At 40.9% G+C, this 20,057-nt stretch overlaps 1 protein-coding gene across 1 annotated transcript in view; it reads left to right on the plus strand.

Annotated features, from left to right (window-relative positions):
• Nucleotides 1-20,057, plus strand: part of KLHL14 (kelch like family member 14) — a 103,770-nt gene that overhangs the window by 60,634 nt on the left and 23,079 nt on the right. Inside the window, exon 3 of the mRNA XM_058692406.1 lies at nucleotides 16,849-16,938. Coding sequence (XP_058548389.1) covers nucleotides 16,849-16,938 — 90 coding nt within the window. The remainder of the gene's footprint in view (nucleotides 1-16,848; nucleotides 16,939-20,057) is intronic.

Raw genomic sequence — 20,057 nt, forward strand, 5'->3', positions numbered from 1 at the left:
TTTTAAATAAAAACTTATGTATATAGATATAGATATGTGTGTGTGTATATATATATATATATATATATATATATATATATATAAAATAAGGCCAGTTCTAAACCCAGAGCAAAACCAGCCACTTCCCTGTCACACATGATGCCATCAGCCTATCGGTCCCAAATCTACAGTCCAGCCACCCTCCTGCCCAAGTCAGCGTGCACTGCCTGCCACATACTTAACGCCAAGTCAACATGCCTTCACCTCAGATCAACAGAGACTCAAACTGAGACTCTCCCTCAGATTCCAGCCCCTGTACTTAAATGTGTGCAGAAAAGTGGGCATAATTTAAACCACAGAATGAAGCAACCCAAATGGTGACACAAATTTTGGGGAACATGTAATGGATAAAAAGAGTGTGTTGGGTTGGGAAGGGCGCCTGGGTGGCCCAGTGGGTTAGGCATCTGACTCCTGATTTCGGCTCAGGTCATGATCTCACAGTTCATGAGATCAAGCCCCAAGTCGGGCTCTGTGCTGACAGCAGGGAGCCTGCTTGGGATTCTCTCTCTCTCTAACTCTCTGTTCCTTTCTCTCTCTGCTTCACCCCTGCTCATACACTCTCTCTCTCTAAATAAAAAACATTAAAAAAAGTAAAAAAAAAAAAAAAAAAAGGAGTGTGCTGGGTTGGGAACATCTTCAACAAGCACACTGAAGAACAATGTATATAGCATGGTTTTGGTTACTAAAAGAAACAAACCCAAACCTGGCCTCTTATTTATGTATAAATTTGAAAATGGATGGTGGGAGGGCTGGTCTGGATACCACCCCTGGAGAGGGAAGGTTGGGGAAAGGGGAAAGGAGGCCTCTCCTTTTACATACCCTTCCTGTATATCTTTTTTAAGTTTCTAAGACAAAGGGTGAATTAAGCAAAGAAAAAAATAAATTAATTACTAAAATGAGGACTGTTCATGTGGTGGTATAAATATCTCCAGTCACATTCAGTTGTGTGGGTGTTGACATAGGGCTGGACATAACCAAGATCTGGTTTGGCACCGCGAGTATGAACAAGAGAGTTGAGTACATAAGCCAGAAAATGACTATGGAGATGAGCAATGAAGTCTAAGCTGAGTCAGGGGGGAGATGCAGACATGAGGGGTAAGGGCTCCAAAGGACAGTGAGAAGGAGGTGGGCTTAATGGATTTAGGCCTTTCTATTAATCTTTGATGCTAAGATATTCCTTCTGAGGAAAGAGGACAATTCATTAGCTATTTTAGTGAAGAGTCAGAGCTAAATAGTGATTCAAACTTTGTTGGGTCACAATGCACAGAGCAGTCATCATTCTGTAGGGTAGATGTAATATTACTCCCTATTGTATCAACATGAGGGGAAAGATAATGCAAATCCAATTTGGAAGTAGTGTTTGAATGACAACCTTGCTTACCGTTATGCCTAGTTTCTTAATTATTAGAACTATTTCCTCTCTTCTTCTCCTGGATTGTATAAAAATTTTCTTGCCCCATCTTTCTCCACAAATAATGCTTATATCGTTAGTGGTCTTTCTTTTTTTCTTTTGATGTCTCGCTTTGCCTCTTAGCCTTTACACGTGGTTATGTTTTACTTTTTCTTGGGTAGACACTTGAAAGTGTTCCTACTCTTCATGTTTTTTCCCCTATAGAACCTTCTCTCTTTCGTTGGATTTATGAGCTTTAAGATGATGGCTGTTTTTATTTTAGCAGATATATACCCAAGTGAGGCAAGGATGTTAGCAAGATTGAAAGAGAGGATCTATTACCTGTTCACACACTTCAGGCTTTACTCCCCTCCCTAAACCTTCCGTGCTTCCCTGGTAAGAGTGGTAGACTCTTTGGTATTTGGGGAAGTCTATGACCTTGTCTCTTGCTAAGTTTTCAACTTGACATCCCACTGCTGCTCAAACTTTACACTCTAGCCACACAAAACTGCCTAACGGTTCCCCAGCCACCATGCCTCTCTGCACACAGATGGCATTGACTGGAATTCCTTGAGCCCCTCTGCACCGGTTCATTTCCCATTCTTCCTGCACAGAACCAACACACATCCACCTGCGTGGATTTTCCAGGACAACTGAAATAATTTCCCAGGACAACTAAAATAATTACTCTTCATTTGTCTTGTTTTTCCCTGAATTTTGGACCTCTGTCATATCATTAACTATAGTCTGCTTTGCACTAAATGTACATATGTGTGTAAATTTTTCCTCTGATGGGTGTGATCATCAGATCTGTGCTCATGTTCTTCTCTGTTTCACACACAGCACATAGTAGGTGTGATCAGGGTCTGTGCTCATGTTCTTCTCTGTTTCACACACAGCACATAGTAGGTGTGTGATACATGTTAAGTAAAAACTAACTGAAATCTCTTACCCTCATGCACTGTGTGTTTTTAGGAAGTTAGTTTAAACCACTGTAAGCACCACTGATATGACTCTTGAAAATGTGGAGACCTGGACCACTTCATCCTATCCACATATCCAGATGTGGTCTTCTGGGAACCACACATTCTGACTCCCATATGTCAAAACTACATTTTAAGTCAATTCTATATCAAATCTATGCTTTAACAAGTCCATACTTTTATTAGGTAGCTAATATCACAAGTAATGGAATTTTGCTTGTCTGGAAATGCTTTGTCTTTTGTAAAATTAAACAATGTACAAATACTTGGTAGTGGAAAGGGGACAATAAAAGAACTAACTTTTATAGCTTGTTGATAATGAGCCTGGTGCTTTACGTAAGTTATCCAACTTAATTGAATCCTTACCATAGCCCTTTGAGGTAGATATTATAATCTACATCTTACTGATGGAGAAATCAAGCCACCTAAGCTCACACGGTTAAATGATATAAAACCTAGATCTCCGTGACAATGTACCATCTTCCCTTTTTAAGACGTAAATTGCACATAAGTCTCCACTACTGAACCTAGTAGCTAAAGCCACATGCTTATTGAATTACTATTTCACCTTAACCATATTGCTTTACATTCTCCATCTGAAATTTAGAAGTATTGGTTGTGAGTCACAGAAATACAGTTCAACATAACTTAAACTATTTCATCATCAACAAATATTTACCGGGTGCCTACAATGTGCCAGACATTGTTCTAGGCACTGGGGATTTGGTGATGAGTATGACAGTCATGCAGCATGCAGCTAGTATATTAGTATAAGGCCTACTTGTTAGTATAGAAATGGTTTATAAACAAACAAAAAAACCTATATCATGGTAGGCATTATCGAGTGCTATCAGGATCATTACAGAGGGGTAAAGAAGTGGTGAACAACAAGGGAGTCCTTTTGTAATGGGACTGTCAGGGAAGGTCTCTCTTTCTAGCAGTCACCTGAATAAAGTGACAGAGCGAGCCATGAGAATACACAAAGGAAGAACATAGAGGCAGAGAGAACAGAGTGCAAAGGCCCTCAAACAGGAACGTGTTTGTGGGGGTGGGGAGACCACATAGAAGCCAGTATGGCTGGAGCACCCCTGGGAGGGGAGAGTGAGAGAAAAGAAGGTTAGGAAGGTGGCCAGCAGCCAGGCCATATGGTCCTTGTAGGCCATTCTGAAAACTCGAACGTTTATTCTAAGGGTGACAAGATGTAAAGAAAAGACCGAATAGAAATGAGTGTCATCATCTGACTTGACTCAGATGGAAGGATCATTGTGAGTGTTCTGGAAAGACTAAGCCAAAAAGGAACAACAGCAAAAGCAGGGAGGCAGGAGGATACTGGAAAAGCCCAGGGGAAAGAGACCACATGGGTCCACATCACCAGGAGGGCAGGGCAGCACATGGCCTTACACACGACTCAGAAACAAAACTTTGACATCTTATCAGGATTCTTTCTCTGTAAGTCTCTTTTCTCCTCACTGCACAAGCTCGTTTGTTCAGAACTGCTTCTCTGTTGCCACAAGCAGCTCCAGGATCCGTGGTCAGTAAGAAAAGGTTTCCTCTTGTCAGCTCCAGTTTGAAAACCCCTCTGAAGGGACTGGCTGAGTCGTGGGACCAACATGGGACCAATCATTCACTGTGTTCATTCACCAGCTTTGTGGTCCAGGGAGTTGGGTTGCTCTAAGGAGAGCTGGAAGGGCCAGCAGGATGAAAGAAGTTTGCATTTTCTGTTTTTTTTCTTTTTTTTTTAAGTTTATTTATCGTGGGAGAGAGCACACATGCACGCACACGTGTAAGTAGGGGAGGGATGGAGAAAGAGAGGAGAGAGAGAATCCCAAGCAGGCTCCAGGCTGTCAGCAAGGAGCCCGACATGGGGCTCAAACTCACAAACCATGAGATTATGATCTGAGCCAAAATCAAGAGTCAAATGCTTACCCAACCGAGCCATCCAGGTGCCTCATTTCTGGATTTTTTTTTAAGATATGAAAGGCACCCTGTGAAGATGTAGAAGGAAGTGATGGCTAGAGAGACATGGAAGGCAGAAGCACATCACCACCTAAGCCGAGGCTCAGGGACTTCTTCCCTCTTCAGATTTCTTTGACATAAAGCTCCTTCACCACTGCATTATTCCTTCCAAGTGGTCTCAAATATGTCTATGCAGTGTTTCAACTCGGCTGTAAATTTTCTGAGGAAATTAAAAAGGGCCATAGTGTCAATTTGACAAATCCTCTAGCACCTCTGACAGGACAGACTTGGCCACTAGTAGATCCTCAGGAGAGATTTACACATTGATTCCAACCAGAGGAAATATGGAACCCATGACTCTCCAGCCAAGAGGGTTCCTCAGAAGTCCAGAAGCAGTCTTGTCATAAACATATGCATCTGTAATCAGTTTATTGAAAGAACTTCACTAAAAGCAACTTGATTTTTCACAACCACTGATTTTTCAAAACCTCTCTGTTGGATGTCACACCCCTCCCTGGGGCTTCAACCTCAAGACATTCTTTTTTTTTTTTTTTTGAATGTTTATTTATTTTTGAGAGAGAGAGAGAGACAGAGCATGAATGGGGGAGGGTCAGAGAGAGAAGGAGACACAGAATCTGAAGCAGGCTCCAGGCTCTGAGCTGGCAGTACAGAGCCCGACATGGGGCTCGAACCCACGAACCATGAGATCATGACCTGAGCTGAAGGCGGACACTCAACCGACTGAGCCACCCAGGCGCCCCAAGACATTCTTAAAGCCTCCTCAGTTATACCAGATGTTAAATCAAAACCTTATTCATTAAATACACTTGAAGATTCTGTGTCTCCTATTGTATTAGAGATTTCCAGGACCACCCTTGGGTTCAGTGATTCACTAGAAGAACTAATAGGGTCAGCATATAGTTGTACCCACAGCTGTGATTTATTACAGTGAAAACATATAAAGCAAAACCAGCAAAGGAAAAAGGTGCACGTGGCAAAGTCTGGAGGAAACCAGGTGCAAGCTTCCAAGAGTCCTCTCCCAGTAGAGTCCCCCTGGACACACTTATTTCCTCCAGCATCCAATTACAGTAATACGGTGAAATGTTGTCTACCAGTGAAGCTCATTAGAGACTCAGTGCTGGTCAGCTAGACGTCCAAAATTCCATACTCCCAGAAAAAAGGCAGGTGTTAAGGATAAACCACTTTGTTTTTCAATTTGGGCACAAATAGCCACTCTTAGTTAAGGTAGTGGGAACAACTCTAAAATCTAAATTCCCTGATATCAGCCAAAGGTCAACTTTTCTAAGAAAGGCCAGGCTTTTCTATGGGTAGCAGTCTCAGGCCTGCTGGGTTAGCCCTTTCCTGTACCAGCATTGACATGAGGGTGAGAAAGGCTGACCAGCCCTGGAGGAAAACTCGGCCATCCTAAGTAACCTGGTTCTACCAGGAATAGATCTGGCAGAGGGGAAGGCACAGGGAGAAAAGCTCTTATTTGCCTAGTGTTTTTAGAACTTGGCTTTCAGGAGACAAATGCTTTAAGCTGACTTTGTTTTTGATGAGCTGTCTTTGTGGGTTCTGTTATAAACCTCTTTCTGAAGACTTTCCACTATACCATGAGCTGTCCACCACACAGCTTCTATTAGGGTCACCTTGACCTGGAAATTAATATTCTTGGATCCTTGCATGGCAATTTTAGCCAAGCAAGCTTCCCAAGCACCAGCTCAGTGTGCAGGCAGGTAGTAGGTACTGTTGCCCCACCAAATCCACAAATGCAGCCCCTTCTGACCCAGCTCTCTCCCTCCACATTCCCATCCCAGATGGCTCCTACCAGCTTCTTGCCTTCAGACTTCTCCTTGTGCCTGCCAAACCCCAAGAGACAAAGAAACATCTGGCCCAAGAATCTTCCACCAGTCTTTGATTTGTGTTTGGGGTGGAGGTGGGAGGAGTATTCTGTTCTCCTGCAGATGGAAAATGTCCAAGGTTCCCACAAATTCCCACAACATTCTCTCAAGGAAAACTCCCCACTTGCTAACAGTCTTCCACGTCATTGTACATGCAGGCTAAATAGGGGTGTCCAAGTGTGCATGTGTGTGTGTATATATACACATGTAACCAGACAGAACAAGTTTAGTCCTGCTTAGATGGCCTGGAATATATCTTTAGATTAGCTTCAGCCTTAGGGTATCAGCCTAAATTCCAAGACAGGAAAAGTGCCAAATATTCATGCACATTCATAAATATATTTATAAGTAAATATCACTTAGCATCCAATGACTGTCTAGTTTTGCCAGTAAAAAATGGTGCCAAAAAAAGGTGAAAAGGCAACTTCAGTATTCATAGTTTTTCCCTACCTGTCTCTCTCTTTAGATCCACACTGTTACAATTCTCCACTTTTCCCCAGAAATACAGATTTCAGAACTTTCTCAAGACGGTTCTAGGTGCCTTTCCATGGCAAATACCACCCAACTTGGGCTCATCTCCTAAGACCATGGGCTGCACTTTAATTTCTTTTGTGTGTCATAAGCTATTGACTTTGTGTAATTGTCACTGCTAGGCTCAACTGCCCTAGTATTTTCCAGATTTGACACACACAACCTTGTGTGAATGTACACAGACACACACCATGAAATGGCCATGGAAGGAATGTATAGCAAATCCTTCTGAATCCTTGCAGTGAAATTTCCTTTGAAGTCAAATAAGTGCAATAGCATAATAACACAAGAGCAAATGCAGTGAAGGATGGTCTGCAAGAAACGAAAGTATTGTTGGCTGTTCTGATAATCCTACCAACTGCTTCTGGAACTAGCAGGTGACTGCAAATGTTGGGAGAGACTTAATTAGAGCAGAGACCATTACTGCCGGTTGTCTAAGGAGAGAGTGCTGCAGAGGGAATCTGAGTTGGGCCATAGGACAGCTGCCTAAAAAGACAGCACAGATAATGGTCCATCCCTTTTATTTGTTCCCACATTCCCCAAACACATTTCCTCAATTTGGAAATTGATCTAATTTTAATAATCAGTTTTTACAAAATTCTCTAACAGAAATAAAAATAACGTCACCGGTGTCTAGTCCAGGTTCTGGCACATGGGAAGAGCTCAATAAATATTTCTTGAATCAATATTCCTTTTTCTGACAATGACTTTGGCTGCTGTGACAACTTGGAAAATGCATTTTTAGCCTTATGATTTAGCTTAAGCCTCTCTTTCTCCCTGAAGTTTTAGTCATTTCCTCCCTGGAACTTCTATTGCTCTTCTCCAAGAGCACCGTGTGTCCTGTTTCCCTGTTCGTATGTTCTCTTACACTGTGAGATCTGGAATACAGGAATGGCGTCCCAGAGTTTAGCACAATGACTATTAGTTCTTTAATACATGTTTTTGAATCAAATCAACGAAAAAATAGTTGATCGTCAAGTGATCTTGATATCTCATGGGTTTTAATGCGAACCACTAGTGCTCACTTTCCAATATTGAGTTTATGTGATCTACACCAAAAACACTCTTCTTTGTAAATCCTCATCATACAGACCACACCCATTCCCTTCCTCCTGCCCTCAGTAATTTGGGACAAGGGGGCCATCATCTAAAAGACTTCAAATTATTTGACAATCATATTTGCTACCCTATTGTCATACTGTCCAAAGTAATTAGTTGCGGCTCCCTTGATTTTCATCAAAGGTCTTACTTTCACAGCTTGAAATAATATGTGGTGCTCTGCTACTTTAATTCATTTAAAGAGCTTACTAATTTTTTAGTGAGACTTTTTAGGTGTAGAATGAAAAATGCAATTTCTCACTCCCCGCCCCTCCCCCCCGAAAGATAAGATCAGGAAACCATTGCATTGGCTCATAGGAAGGGGTAAACATCAAGGCACACACATGTTTCATCAACCTGTCCCTGAAAACACGACACTTTATAAAGCAGAAAAAAAAAAAACCCCACAAAACTATTGGAAGAGATTGCAACTTTTATTCCCAAAGATATTTTTATTTTCCAAAAGGAGAAAATCAAACTACATTTAATTTCTAACTAACATGCCAGGAAGTATCCAAAATTGAATAGTTGATATGGTAAAACACAGTCATAATTTAGGAACAAATTAGTGAAAATATTCTAATTAAAATAAAAATAAGGCTTTGAAAGTCAGTTTTGCTTAAATAGATAATAGAAGTCTTATTTTAAGCTGGTTGTTAGTGTGTCCCCAGAGCTCAGAACTAAAACCGTAAATCAACAAGGATTTATTGAAAACCTTTGACCTTGGCACAATTAAATCTATGATAGCTCCTAAAGAAGTATGTCACAGTTTTTGAGGAACTTACAAACCTTCTTTGTGTAAAACGTAAGTATTGCTTATAGGGTGACATCTCTTCTAAAAGTCATCTAAGGCACCTCTTCCTCTCTCGCTTCCCTTTCTTCCTTCAACCCCTCTCTCCTCCACATCTTCTGGGACTCACATTTTTCACATCCACCAAATAAGTAAATTTCACCATCTCCTTTAGTTAGCATCCATTCATTCATGCTGCTAACATTTATTGATTAACCAGCATTTCTAATTAATGTATTAGGTATAAAAGCTATGGCAATGCCTGGGTACTATGTATTGGGCATAAAGCTATAAAGATGACAGTCTGGCCTCAAGTTGCTCGCAGATCCTTTAGTGGTAGCAAACAAAAGACAGGCAATTTTAATATACTGTGTCATGACTTGTCAAGTGTACAATAAAGGCATGTGTTTAGCACCATCGTTGCAAGGTACGGGAAGTAACAAAGCAATGCTGTCAGGAAAACTCTTACCTGAGCTATAATTTTGAACTGTAAGACAGAAAACAGCCTCTCTTGGTTCCTGCACAACTTCCAAAACCTAATACACATGTACTTTTTTCAGAAAAAAATATATATATAAATATAAATAACTCACTCCAATAATTTTGTTTCCTATGGGACTATGGGATCCTGGCTCAGGGTGTGCAGAACAAGTTGGGGATGAGGGAGAAAGTGTTGGTAACCTTTGGGTTAATTCAGAGCATCGACCCACTCGCCACTGAACTCAGACCATGTAGACTTCTTACAGAGCTTAATTTTCCAGATTAGTTGTCCACAGTGATCAAGTATTCCCCAAATTCACAAACTACTGTTGGTAGTTTACAGAAACAGAACAGTCCAAATATGACATAAAAAAAAGTAATAGAGCCTTTTCTGTGGATTATTTATTCAATAGTATCTATCAAACACCTGCTTCATCCAAGATGTTTTATTATGTATCTGTCTCTGTCACCAGGGAGTCATTGGCCAAGTTGCTAAGTCTTCACAGAGGGTAGGATTAAACTAATAAGTTTTTAAATTATTTATGTTTCCCAATTACATTTATGATAAAGTTGAAGAAATTGTTTTTAAAAATTCCTATATGATCCTATGGCAAGGAAGGAATACTCATTCAATATTATTAAAGTGGGGCATCTTTCTTTTATGTTGTATTTGTTTTCAACAGCATGTAATTGCTATTTGAATTTGCTTCAAGGAATAAATATTTTACAAATATATATTCTAGCAACATCATCCTTCCAGAATATCATTTATTTTGCCAGTCTAGATAGCTCCATAGAAAAGAACACATCAAAAACACAAATCACATAATTATAAGTAACATAAATTCTGATATCATGAAATGGAAAACTCAACAGAAAAAATAATATATGAAAAACATTTTAAATTTATGAAAAGATGTTCAACCTCTAGCATAATGAAATATGTACATATTTACATTTTAACTTGGTATCAATTGTTCACCTACCATATTGGCAAAGATACAAATGTAAAAAGGGGTACAGTGTAACAATATCCAACAAAATCTAAAATGCAGCCATAGTTTGGCCCAGAAATTTCCATGGAAGAAAATCAATCCTACAGATGAACTCCTGTGTATGCATGCTGTGTACCTACAAGGACATAGCAGGGCACCATTGGAGCAAAACCCTTCAATACATGTTCCTTCTCTCCATCCCTAGCACTGCTTCCCAATCAGGTGTCTGTCATCTCTCACCCCGATGACAGACAGGGTGCCCTACCCAGTCTCCCTCTTTCCCCTCTTTCACTCCCATATCTACAGGAGCCAGAGTAATGTTTATAAACATACACCAGATTATGTCATTCAGCTGCTTAAACCGCCCCCACTCCCCAATGCCTTTCCATCATGCTAAGAATGAAATCCACACCACTTACCTTGGCCTATGAAGACCTATCTACCCAGCCTCTGCCTGCCTCCTGACTCCATCCCATAACCTCAGAGTTCCAGACACAGAGGCTTCCGTGGGCCTCTCAGGCACATCCAGCTCATTTGTGCTTTGGGGTCTCTGCATGGACTCCTGGCCCTTGTTTTAGAGTGGCACCTCCCTGTCACCCTTCATACTCTATCTTAAATGCCATTCCCCAGCCACCCCGGGTGGAACAATAACCAGGCACTCCTTCTGTAACACATCATCCCATTTGCTTTCTCCTGATGTCATCTATTTTCATTTGGCCGTGTTCCTGTTCATTATGTATTTGTTTACATACTTCTTTCCCCTGTAATGTAAGCTCTATGCGAGCTTAGCTCCCTGCTGCATTATCAGCAACCAGAAAAGTGTCTGCACATAATGAGTGTTGAATAAACGCTTGGTGAATGAATTAAGAATGGAATACATTATAGGATCTCCATCAAACAGAACACTGTGCGGCCATTAAAAAAAAAAAAAAGAATCCAGTGGTGGACAACCCAAGTATTCTCTTCAGAGGAGGCCTGCATCCTTGCACCTGGCCTGCCCTTGGTCTCCCACCTAGACCTCATCTTGGTCTGATCTGTTAAGAGATCCACACTACTCTGTTTTCTCACATATATGTCAAAGCAATATCTATCTCTTCCAGCAGAAAGTAGGTATCATTCTCAACCACAGATTTTCATGAACATCCAAAGAAGAGATACCATAAGGCTAAACCAAGTTTATAGGATTGCTAAATAAATAGTTACTGAATGCCTCTCTGATCTGGTCTTGTGTTCTGGAATCATTCCACGCCCATGCCTCAAGGCCTTTGTGTTTGTTATTCCTGCACCTTTACCCTGCATGGTTTCCTGGCTCTCCTCAGGCAGTTTGAGATGAGTCAAAAGTCTCCTCACAAAGGCCTTCCTTAACCACTATCACCATCCTCCCACCCTGTCACTCTCTCTCTTCTGACCCTGCGTTACTTATCTTCATTGCACCTATCATTTGAAACAAAAGTGTCTGTTTATTTGTGTACTTGTTCACTACGTGCTTCCCCTGACTAGCATGTTCCTTGATGCTGTTTTCCACTACGACCACCCCAGCAGGTAGGACATTGCCTGGCATAGAGTAGAGCTGGACAAATATTTGATTGGCGGAGAAAGAGTAAGTGAATGCATTCTTGAGTGCAAAAAGAAGGGTACTAAACAGTATGTCCATTGTATTAAAGGAAATGACTCCTATCTATATAAACTCTCTGAAAGGAAAATCCAAGAACATAGTAATGGTGATAGTCTCTCTGGTAGGAACTGAAAACCGGAAGCACAGGCATAGGAGGAAAACTTACTGGTCCTGCATATCTTTACTTTTTATAAGTTGTATTTTTACCATGGGCATTAATTTTTTTTTACCTAAGAAGTATGTCATAGTTGACAGTTTTGCAAGTCTATATATTTGAGGCCAACAGAAAACCAAGGTCCCCATAAATGTTACAGCAAAACGATAAGCATTCAGTAACTATTTATTTAGCAATCCTTTAAACTTGGCTTAGCCATATGCCGTCTCTTCTTTGGATGTTCATGACCATCTGTGGTTGAGAATGATACCTATACTTTCTGCTGGAAGAGATATATATTGCTTTGACATATATGTGAGAAAACAGAGTAGTGTGGATCTCTTAACAGAATAAGACCTTCATAAATACAAGCCCCCTACATGTTTTGCATGTCAGGAAAAGGGCCTGTGTGCCCAAGATACTTTGAATCTGCTTACAGGGTTAAACTATGACCTCATTGTTTTTTAAAAAAATAAAAGCTCTCTGCCAGTAGACTCTACCAATCCTTAACTGGCTAACTTGTTCAGTATTTTCCTGGATTTATCAAACAACGATATCTTATTTTAAGAAAACCAACTATTTGAATATCTGGATTTATAAAAAGAAAATTTTGTAGGAGTATCCACTTGCTCTAATTAAGGGTTCCTTCCAATATGAAAATAATAAACTTTTAAGACATGATTCAATGCAAAAAATTATGCAGAAATTTCAGGAACACCATCATTGAACACGCAGGTACTCAGTAATTACTTGCTGGTTGGATGAACATACCTATTGAAAATCAGTAGAGTGAAATGGACAAGAACGTGGGTTGGGATCCAGTTATCCCTGTGTTTGGATTCTCTCTGTGCTGTTCATTAGCTGAGTATGACCTTCAACAAGTAACTTAACCTCTCAAGGCCTCAGTATTTTTCATAAAGTGAATGAGTAATGCCTCCCTTGGAGTTAGTTTTATTAAATCAAAGATATCAGTAAATAAAATATTGGTACATTTTATCAGGCATTATATTTTATCGTGCATTATAATATCAGATATTATTTCATTTACCTAATTTCTGCTTGCCTGAGTGGACACAAGGGAATGGCAAAAACAAAATACAAGTGTTATATTTTCGGAGACACAATATAGGTAACTATACATGAATATCATGACATATTTCATTTCTTTATCTATATCTATAGCACCTGAACCACGCCTGGCACATGGTAAATGTTTGGTAAATGGTGGTTAGTATTATGAAAGGTAACACGAAATACTCTGAGGGTTTTTGACTGTCCGTTTTCATATCCACGAAGACCAACTCTGTACATAACACTCCAGGACATTTTATTGCACTGGTACAGGGAAGGGTAAAAGAATCTGTGTAACTGAGATTTTTTTTTATGGCCTTAAAATTATGGGGAAACAATTAACAGGTACATAAGTAAATTGTGACAGCTTGTAACAATTGCTAACATCTACCGTGTGGGTGATGATTAATCATTCTGCAGAGTAAATACTGTGACTTAATATCCTCTCCAAGTTAATTTTATAGTACTACCTGCTTCCTACTTTCTTAATTAAAAATACTAAATGTAAATGTTTTATTTAGCTCTCCAGACTAGAATAGTGTATCACGTGTTTGGAGCGGGAAAGGGGAAAATGATACAAATTGCTTCCAATTTAGAGACTAAATGAACGTGTCCCTTCAGGTGACCAAAGGTTTCTTCTTTTTCAGTTTTCTGACTTTTTTTCCTTCTTTTTCCTTCTGGCATTTCGAGTTTGTTTAATAAAGTTTAGAATTCTCACAAAGGGCCTTATAAACACGTGTTATGAGATTTTAAATTTGATTTGAAAGTGCCTCTCTCCTACTCCCTCCGAGTAAAGTGACCTTTTTAAATGGAGGGAAGTGGGTTTAGATGACAGTCATGATAAATGCGGTCATGTTCACTCAATAAAATAAGGCCCAGTGCATTTGAGGATAAATCAGTGAAATGTACAGCCCCACCTGTCTGTCTCCATCATTCATTTCCACTGTCACTTTCACAGTGGCTGATGGATCACAGTTGCTGTAAAATTAGACAGCCTTTAATCTCATTTCATCCTGATTAGCTTCTCTTTACCCTTTCCCTCTAACTCACTGACTGACACGCTAAAAACTCGCACTGGGCTGTATATGAACATGAGTACAAACTTCTCCTCCAATTCCTGCTTGTGAGGGCGAGGCTGGTGTCCACCTCTCGAGAAATCTGGAAGGGGTCATGCATGTATCCCTTGTTATTTAAAAGGTAATCAAATACATGTAGTACCAGTGCCATTTTAAACAGATGTTTGCTCATGCTTACGGCCCTATTTATTTTGCTTTCCTTCAGGTTTAATCCGAAGTCAAATGAGGTCTTTTACAAAACTCAAACATTGATTTAATATAGATTTTTTCTAATACATTTGGAACGTTTCACATTCAGAATAATTTCAAAGAGTTATTTGTGTGTATTTATAGCCTCGATTCACGGTAATAATTTAGAAAAGACAATAATTCAGGAACGAGAATACTAAAATACGCAGCCAAGAAATACAGCATACAAGGTTTAAAAACAAGAGTAAAAAATGAGGATGCCTTCAACAGCCTTTATATTAGGACTGCAAAGACCTTCTCTCTTATTTTGAAGGTTCCAATAGTTAGTTTAGTGCAATAGTTTCATTTGTTTGCATAAAGCATAACAATAGGGGTAATCAAATGAGAAAGAGGCTTAAGAATAAATCATGTATTATTTCCTTCACTTAATTTCTGCTTGCCTGCATGGGAGCAAATAAATGGCAAGAACAAAACACAAGTGTTGTTATATTTTCAGAGATTGTGCTTCATTATCAAGCAGGACTTCTGGTTAAACAGATGATAATGCAGTTTTTCATTTTTATAAGGTTTGGGGCTTGAACTGACCAAAAATTTAAATATTGAAAGAGTGGCAGTCATAAAGTCATTGGTTATAGTCAATGGCCCTATTCCTATCCTCAGGTCCCATGTGAATAGACACATGCAGATGATTACCCATGCTGTGAGTTTACACTGCCCAGCTGACATGATGGTGAACTGGAGTGGCACCAGGCTGTTCACAATATACACAATATACATCATATATGAGCAGCATAGTTTGGTATTTGCTATTCTGGAACCAGCATCATAATCCAAACAATGATGTTTCGTTTAAAAAAAAAAAAAAAAAAAGGTGTTCAAAATGTATTTGATTTTAGTTGGTCAGTGAACTCAACATATATTCTGCCCCAGTAGATTCTGAGAAACTGTATGGTATCTCTGCAGAGCTATGTGGTTAAAAGCATTTTCCAAAGAGATAACTGAGGGTTGAGGGGCAAAAGGGCATCCCCAAGATGACTCCCTATGTCAATGACCTAATTAATAGACCGCACAAATCCACAGCACATCCAATTTCTACATTGTCCCAGAAATCAGGGGTTTCCATACCAAGGCCTCTAGCATTAGAAATATAAGTTTAAAAACAATAAATACGCACAGTAAAAAATAAATAACTCATAAAATAGCCCAAACACCTAAAATCCTTTAGTAAGAAGCTTAAATGATCTGATTCGCTCTTTCCGAAGCTGTGTTATAGATTTCGAAGCTGTGCCTGTCCCTTGTTAATTTTATTTACATATGTTAGCCAGCATAAGTGCATTCTGAGAAAAAGAAAAGATGATAACACAAAATGAAATGAGAGACATATATCACCCCAAATAAGTTGGGTCTAGGATAGGCTCTGTCTCTTTTGGCATTGGCAAAAGAGCACAGAGGAAGAGCTGGCCCTGACTCATATTGATTTCCCACTGCACTGGTTTCTTAAGTGCTCTGTTGATCCGTGTCAAGCAATAAGTTCTCTGCCTGAACATGCACATCACCTCCCCATTTGTCCTCACCTAGATTTAAGGTGCCCATATGATGAGCCGAGCAAGGACATCATTTTTCCTACTGGGTGTCACTGGGTCCAAACCACTGCATGTGATGTGATAACTAATTCTGCTCGAGTTTACATTTGCCATATGATATTACAATAGCAGCCACCAACACTGCACAGCACATGGGGTGACAGGGCTGTCCTATTCATACTGTGTGTGTCTCCCAAAAGAAAATGTAAATGAGAACAAACAAACACAGAGCAACCGGGGCTTTGGTGGATTTCTGAATAACACCCCCCTCCTGACACCAACCACATTGGGGCAGGGCGAAGGGCGAGACCAGGGGAACGGATGGATATTTGTGATGTTCCTGACAGTTTTTATCTTCGTTACAGAAGAGCTCCTAAGCAGATAGATAGAAAATGTGTGATTGTGCTGCTAATGACATTGTACAGGAAATTAAGCGTATACATTTGGAGAAGGCATTAAATCAGCAGGACCTTAATTTAAAAACTTAAAACTGTATGGAAATTCAGCTTGCTCATTGCTGTGGAATAGAAAGCTACCAAGCACCCTGAGTCTGTTTATGGAAAGATTGCCAGCAAACCAAGTTTGGGCAGAGCATCTTAACGGCTCCAAGCGCGTGCAGGGTTATTTCTTCCAAGAAGTAACCCCCAGCCCTGACCATTTGGGACTATCAGTCATTGCTTTAGAATGCGATCCCCATCATCAGGCAGGTGAGGACAGCTTAAGACTCGAAAGCCGCAAGACAGGTTGTTCTTGACTAATTTGTGGAATAACATTATGTAAAATTAATCAAAAGGGGCTGGGTTTGAAATTGCTGTGAACACACGGCTGAACCACTGGAGACCGGCGGGTGTCCCGCTCTGTGGCTGCTGCTGTCTTCTTCCGACTTACTCTCACATTTGACAACCTTTGGTGGAAGCAAATAACTAGTGAGCCAAGGTCTCAAGTCCTAAGGTGGAGAATTTCATGCGTCTTTTCTTTTCTCCCCCCTCCATTCCAGTTATGCCGTACAACAGCGCCCACCACTGCGTTGTGGAGGTAGAAAACTTCTTGTTTGTGCTGGGTGGAGAGGACCAATGGAACCCCAATGGTAACTATTGAACTGCTCAATAGTAGGTGCGCAACGAGCATGTGCGTCGTGGAAGGCACTGGTGGCAGCCTGTTTTGTGATTACTGTGGGAAATGCACTTCTGTGCGCAGGGACACACGAAGCAGTCGGTAAATTGGGCTGACGATTGGAGGGAGGGTCAACCGTTGAGCTGGCAGAGGACGCGCGCAGTGGAGCATTCGCTCATGGACCGTCTGGGGATTTGGCTTTGCAGTGACGCCCCGGCCCCTCTCCTTATCCGTCCCCTGAGGAACGTCACAAACATAAGCACAGACTCCCCAGAGGCAGGTAGCAAGCTGCAGCTATTAAGAATTCTCACCACCTTCTCCACCACTTTCCTCCCGTTTTATCAGCGTAATAACGCAGTTTCAGTAGATAAGCGTCATGTGCAGTCCGAACTGAAGGGAACTTCACAGCTCAAGTTCTCTTGCAGCATTTCTTACTTGAGACCCATTCTAGTTGGGGCTCCTTTCGAAGACTATCCACCATCCTCCCTGTGGATGTGGTTACTTGATAAATTCCTCGCAAAGAGAAATTGACCACGTTTAGCACCGCTCCCAAGCCAGCCCAGGGAGAACACCGTGCCTTGCCGAATACGCAAAATTATCAAGATATTTTTGGAACTCCTGCACGTGAAGGAGGGGTTGCAGTTGTAGCCTTCTGTGTAACAGAGATTATTATGACTGAGAAACCGTAAAACAGCTTGCAGGTACACATTTTTACTTTAAAACCCCAGAACATCCAAGTGAAATTACGTATACTGCATATATTTTATTGTGAATGCTCTCTTTCAGCATCTGCACCAAGGCAAATTATAGAAAATTGTTACATCTGTTCACTCTAGAAAATCTTAAAGGAAAACAACCCGGCCACCCTCCAAGAACATTTCTTTGAAGAGAGCAGGATGTTCTTTCCCAAAACCTGCAGCTTTATTGGTTCCTATCCAAAGAGGACAGTTCCTGGGCTTTGTGAGACACAGGTTTAGAACAGGAGCAAAAATGATATTTAATATCTCTCCTCTAACTTACCTTTGCAATGACAGGCTTGACGTGTTCCCCGCCCTGAAAACACCACTGGCATATATACAATCCACTGTAACTCCCCATTACTATTTCACCTGTTCTCCCTCCAACGTAATTTGAACTGAATAGAGTCTTTGTAAGTCAACAGTGCACAGCCATCAGGTTTATCTAAGCAAAGTATCTACAGAACATTCTTTTTGAAGGCCAGATTAAAATGAACACATGACAAGAGAAGGCTGCAAAGTCCTCTTTCTGGTGACACTGTTCTCTTAGCCCATCTCCCTTCCCAGTTCCTATAGGTCTCTTTTAAAATGCCAGTCTTGGGTGCCTGTGTGGCTCAGTGGGTTAAGCATCTGATTTTGGCTCAGGTCACGATCTCACGGTTCGTGAGTTCGAGTCCCACATCGAAGCCCTGCTTCTGGTGAACACGAGCCCCACTTTGGGGGAGCCCCACTTCTCTCTCTTTCTCTGCCCCTCGCACACTTGCTCCCTCTCTCTCTCTCTGTCTCTCAAAAAATAAAAATAAAGTAAAATAAAATAATGAAATGAAATGAAATGAAATGAAATGAAATGAAATTAAAAGGTACCAGTCTTGGTGCAACCATTTAGTTTTCACAAAACACTATGAACTTCCCATTCCTCTAAGACAGACTTTTTCAGCAACACAGAAAACCTGCTCCCCGGGTTATGCTCTCTCCTCCTCAAAATAACCTATAACTATTTACTGTTCAACTTTCTATCAAACACAGCTGAGAGGTTGGGTGGGGCGATAAGGAATAGCATCATGGACATATTCCTTCCTCTAGGCTGGAGAGTCCAGGTGTTATCTCTGAACTAATTCAGAGTCCCACAAAACTGTGCCGTTGGACTTCAGTGACTTGCCTCCCCCCACGCCTGAGATGAACAGGAATTCATTTTAAAGGCCTCAGTGAATATGCTGTGACAAAATACTGTAGAAAACACAGCATCGCATTTACTGCAGGGACATCTGTCACTCACCACTCGGTGTGTCCCATGTGGAGACCCATGTGACAAATTCTTGCCAGACCACAACACTGAGTCACTGTGTGCTTTTGAAAATTACCACTAATGCATTTGTATGGTTTACCGTGTCCCTCCTCTTTTGCTTTAGCCACTAGGAGACTCAGAATTGAATTTTAGTAAAACTTTCATTACTGCATTTTAATTTTATGTTTACTCTCAATATGGGCCTGGCAGCTAACTCTGTGTCTGTAAGACCCCCTTTTAGAGCTGTGGGAGTCCTACCTGCAAAGTTGAGTCATTCTGTCCCTGCCATGTGTGGCATGTGAAGTCACTTGTATAGAGCTGGGCAAATGCTGATGAACCACTGATTTGGCTCCCCTAAACAAAGGAGAATTGGTCACATCAGGAGGCAAGCAGGCAAGTCTTCCGGTCAATCATTCAGTCATTGGCGGGGGCCTTCCCCCCACGTCAGGGAGGAGGGCAAGCAGGGACACGGCCTGTACAGCTGAGAGCGGTTCTCCAGAGAGGGAACGGCGGTGACAATGAGCAACCTGGACGACAACCGTCTGGTCAACCATAGCCAACTCTTTTTTCTTTTTCTTTTTTTTCTTTTTAAACCATTAGCAGTAGTATTTGTTGAGTAGTAATTATTTCCCAGAAATTTGCTAAGCACTCACCTGCACCATTTTACCGAGTCTCACAACCATCCCAAGAGGTCTGTCCCATGATTGTTCTAGTTTTACTATGAGGAGTCTAAGCCTGAAGAGGGGAAATAACTGGCCAGCACGTACAGTTTGAACGAAGATGGGCTGATTCCAGTGTAGGTCTGTCTGACTCCAGAGCCATATTGCACGACAATTGCCCCTCACGCAAACATACGGATTTTGTTTAATATTAAATAACAATCACGTTTTTGCCTTTGATATTTTGAAATAAAGTCAGTGTTGTATCGCAGTGGAAAGGGCCCTTATTCTCAAAGAATCTTCATCACTTCTGATTTAGAGAACCACGAAGGGGCTCAATCATCTCAAAAAAATGGGATTTTCATACTATAATACATTTTGCAATTAAAAAGTAAGCAGTTAATACCAAAAT

Source organism: Neofelis nebulosa, chromosome 11 (assembly GCF_028018385.1).
Source record: "Neofelis nebulosa isolate mNeoNeb1 chromosome 11, mNeoNeb1.pri, whole genome shotgun sequence".
NCBI classification, from domain to species: Eukaryota; Metazoa; Chordata; class Mammalia; order Carnivora; family Felidae; genus Neofelis; species Neofelis nebulosa.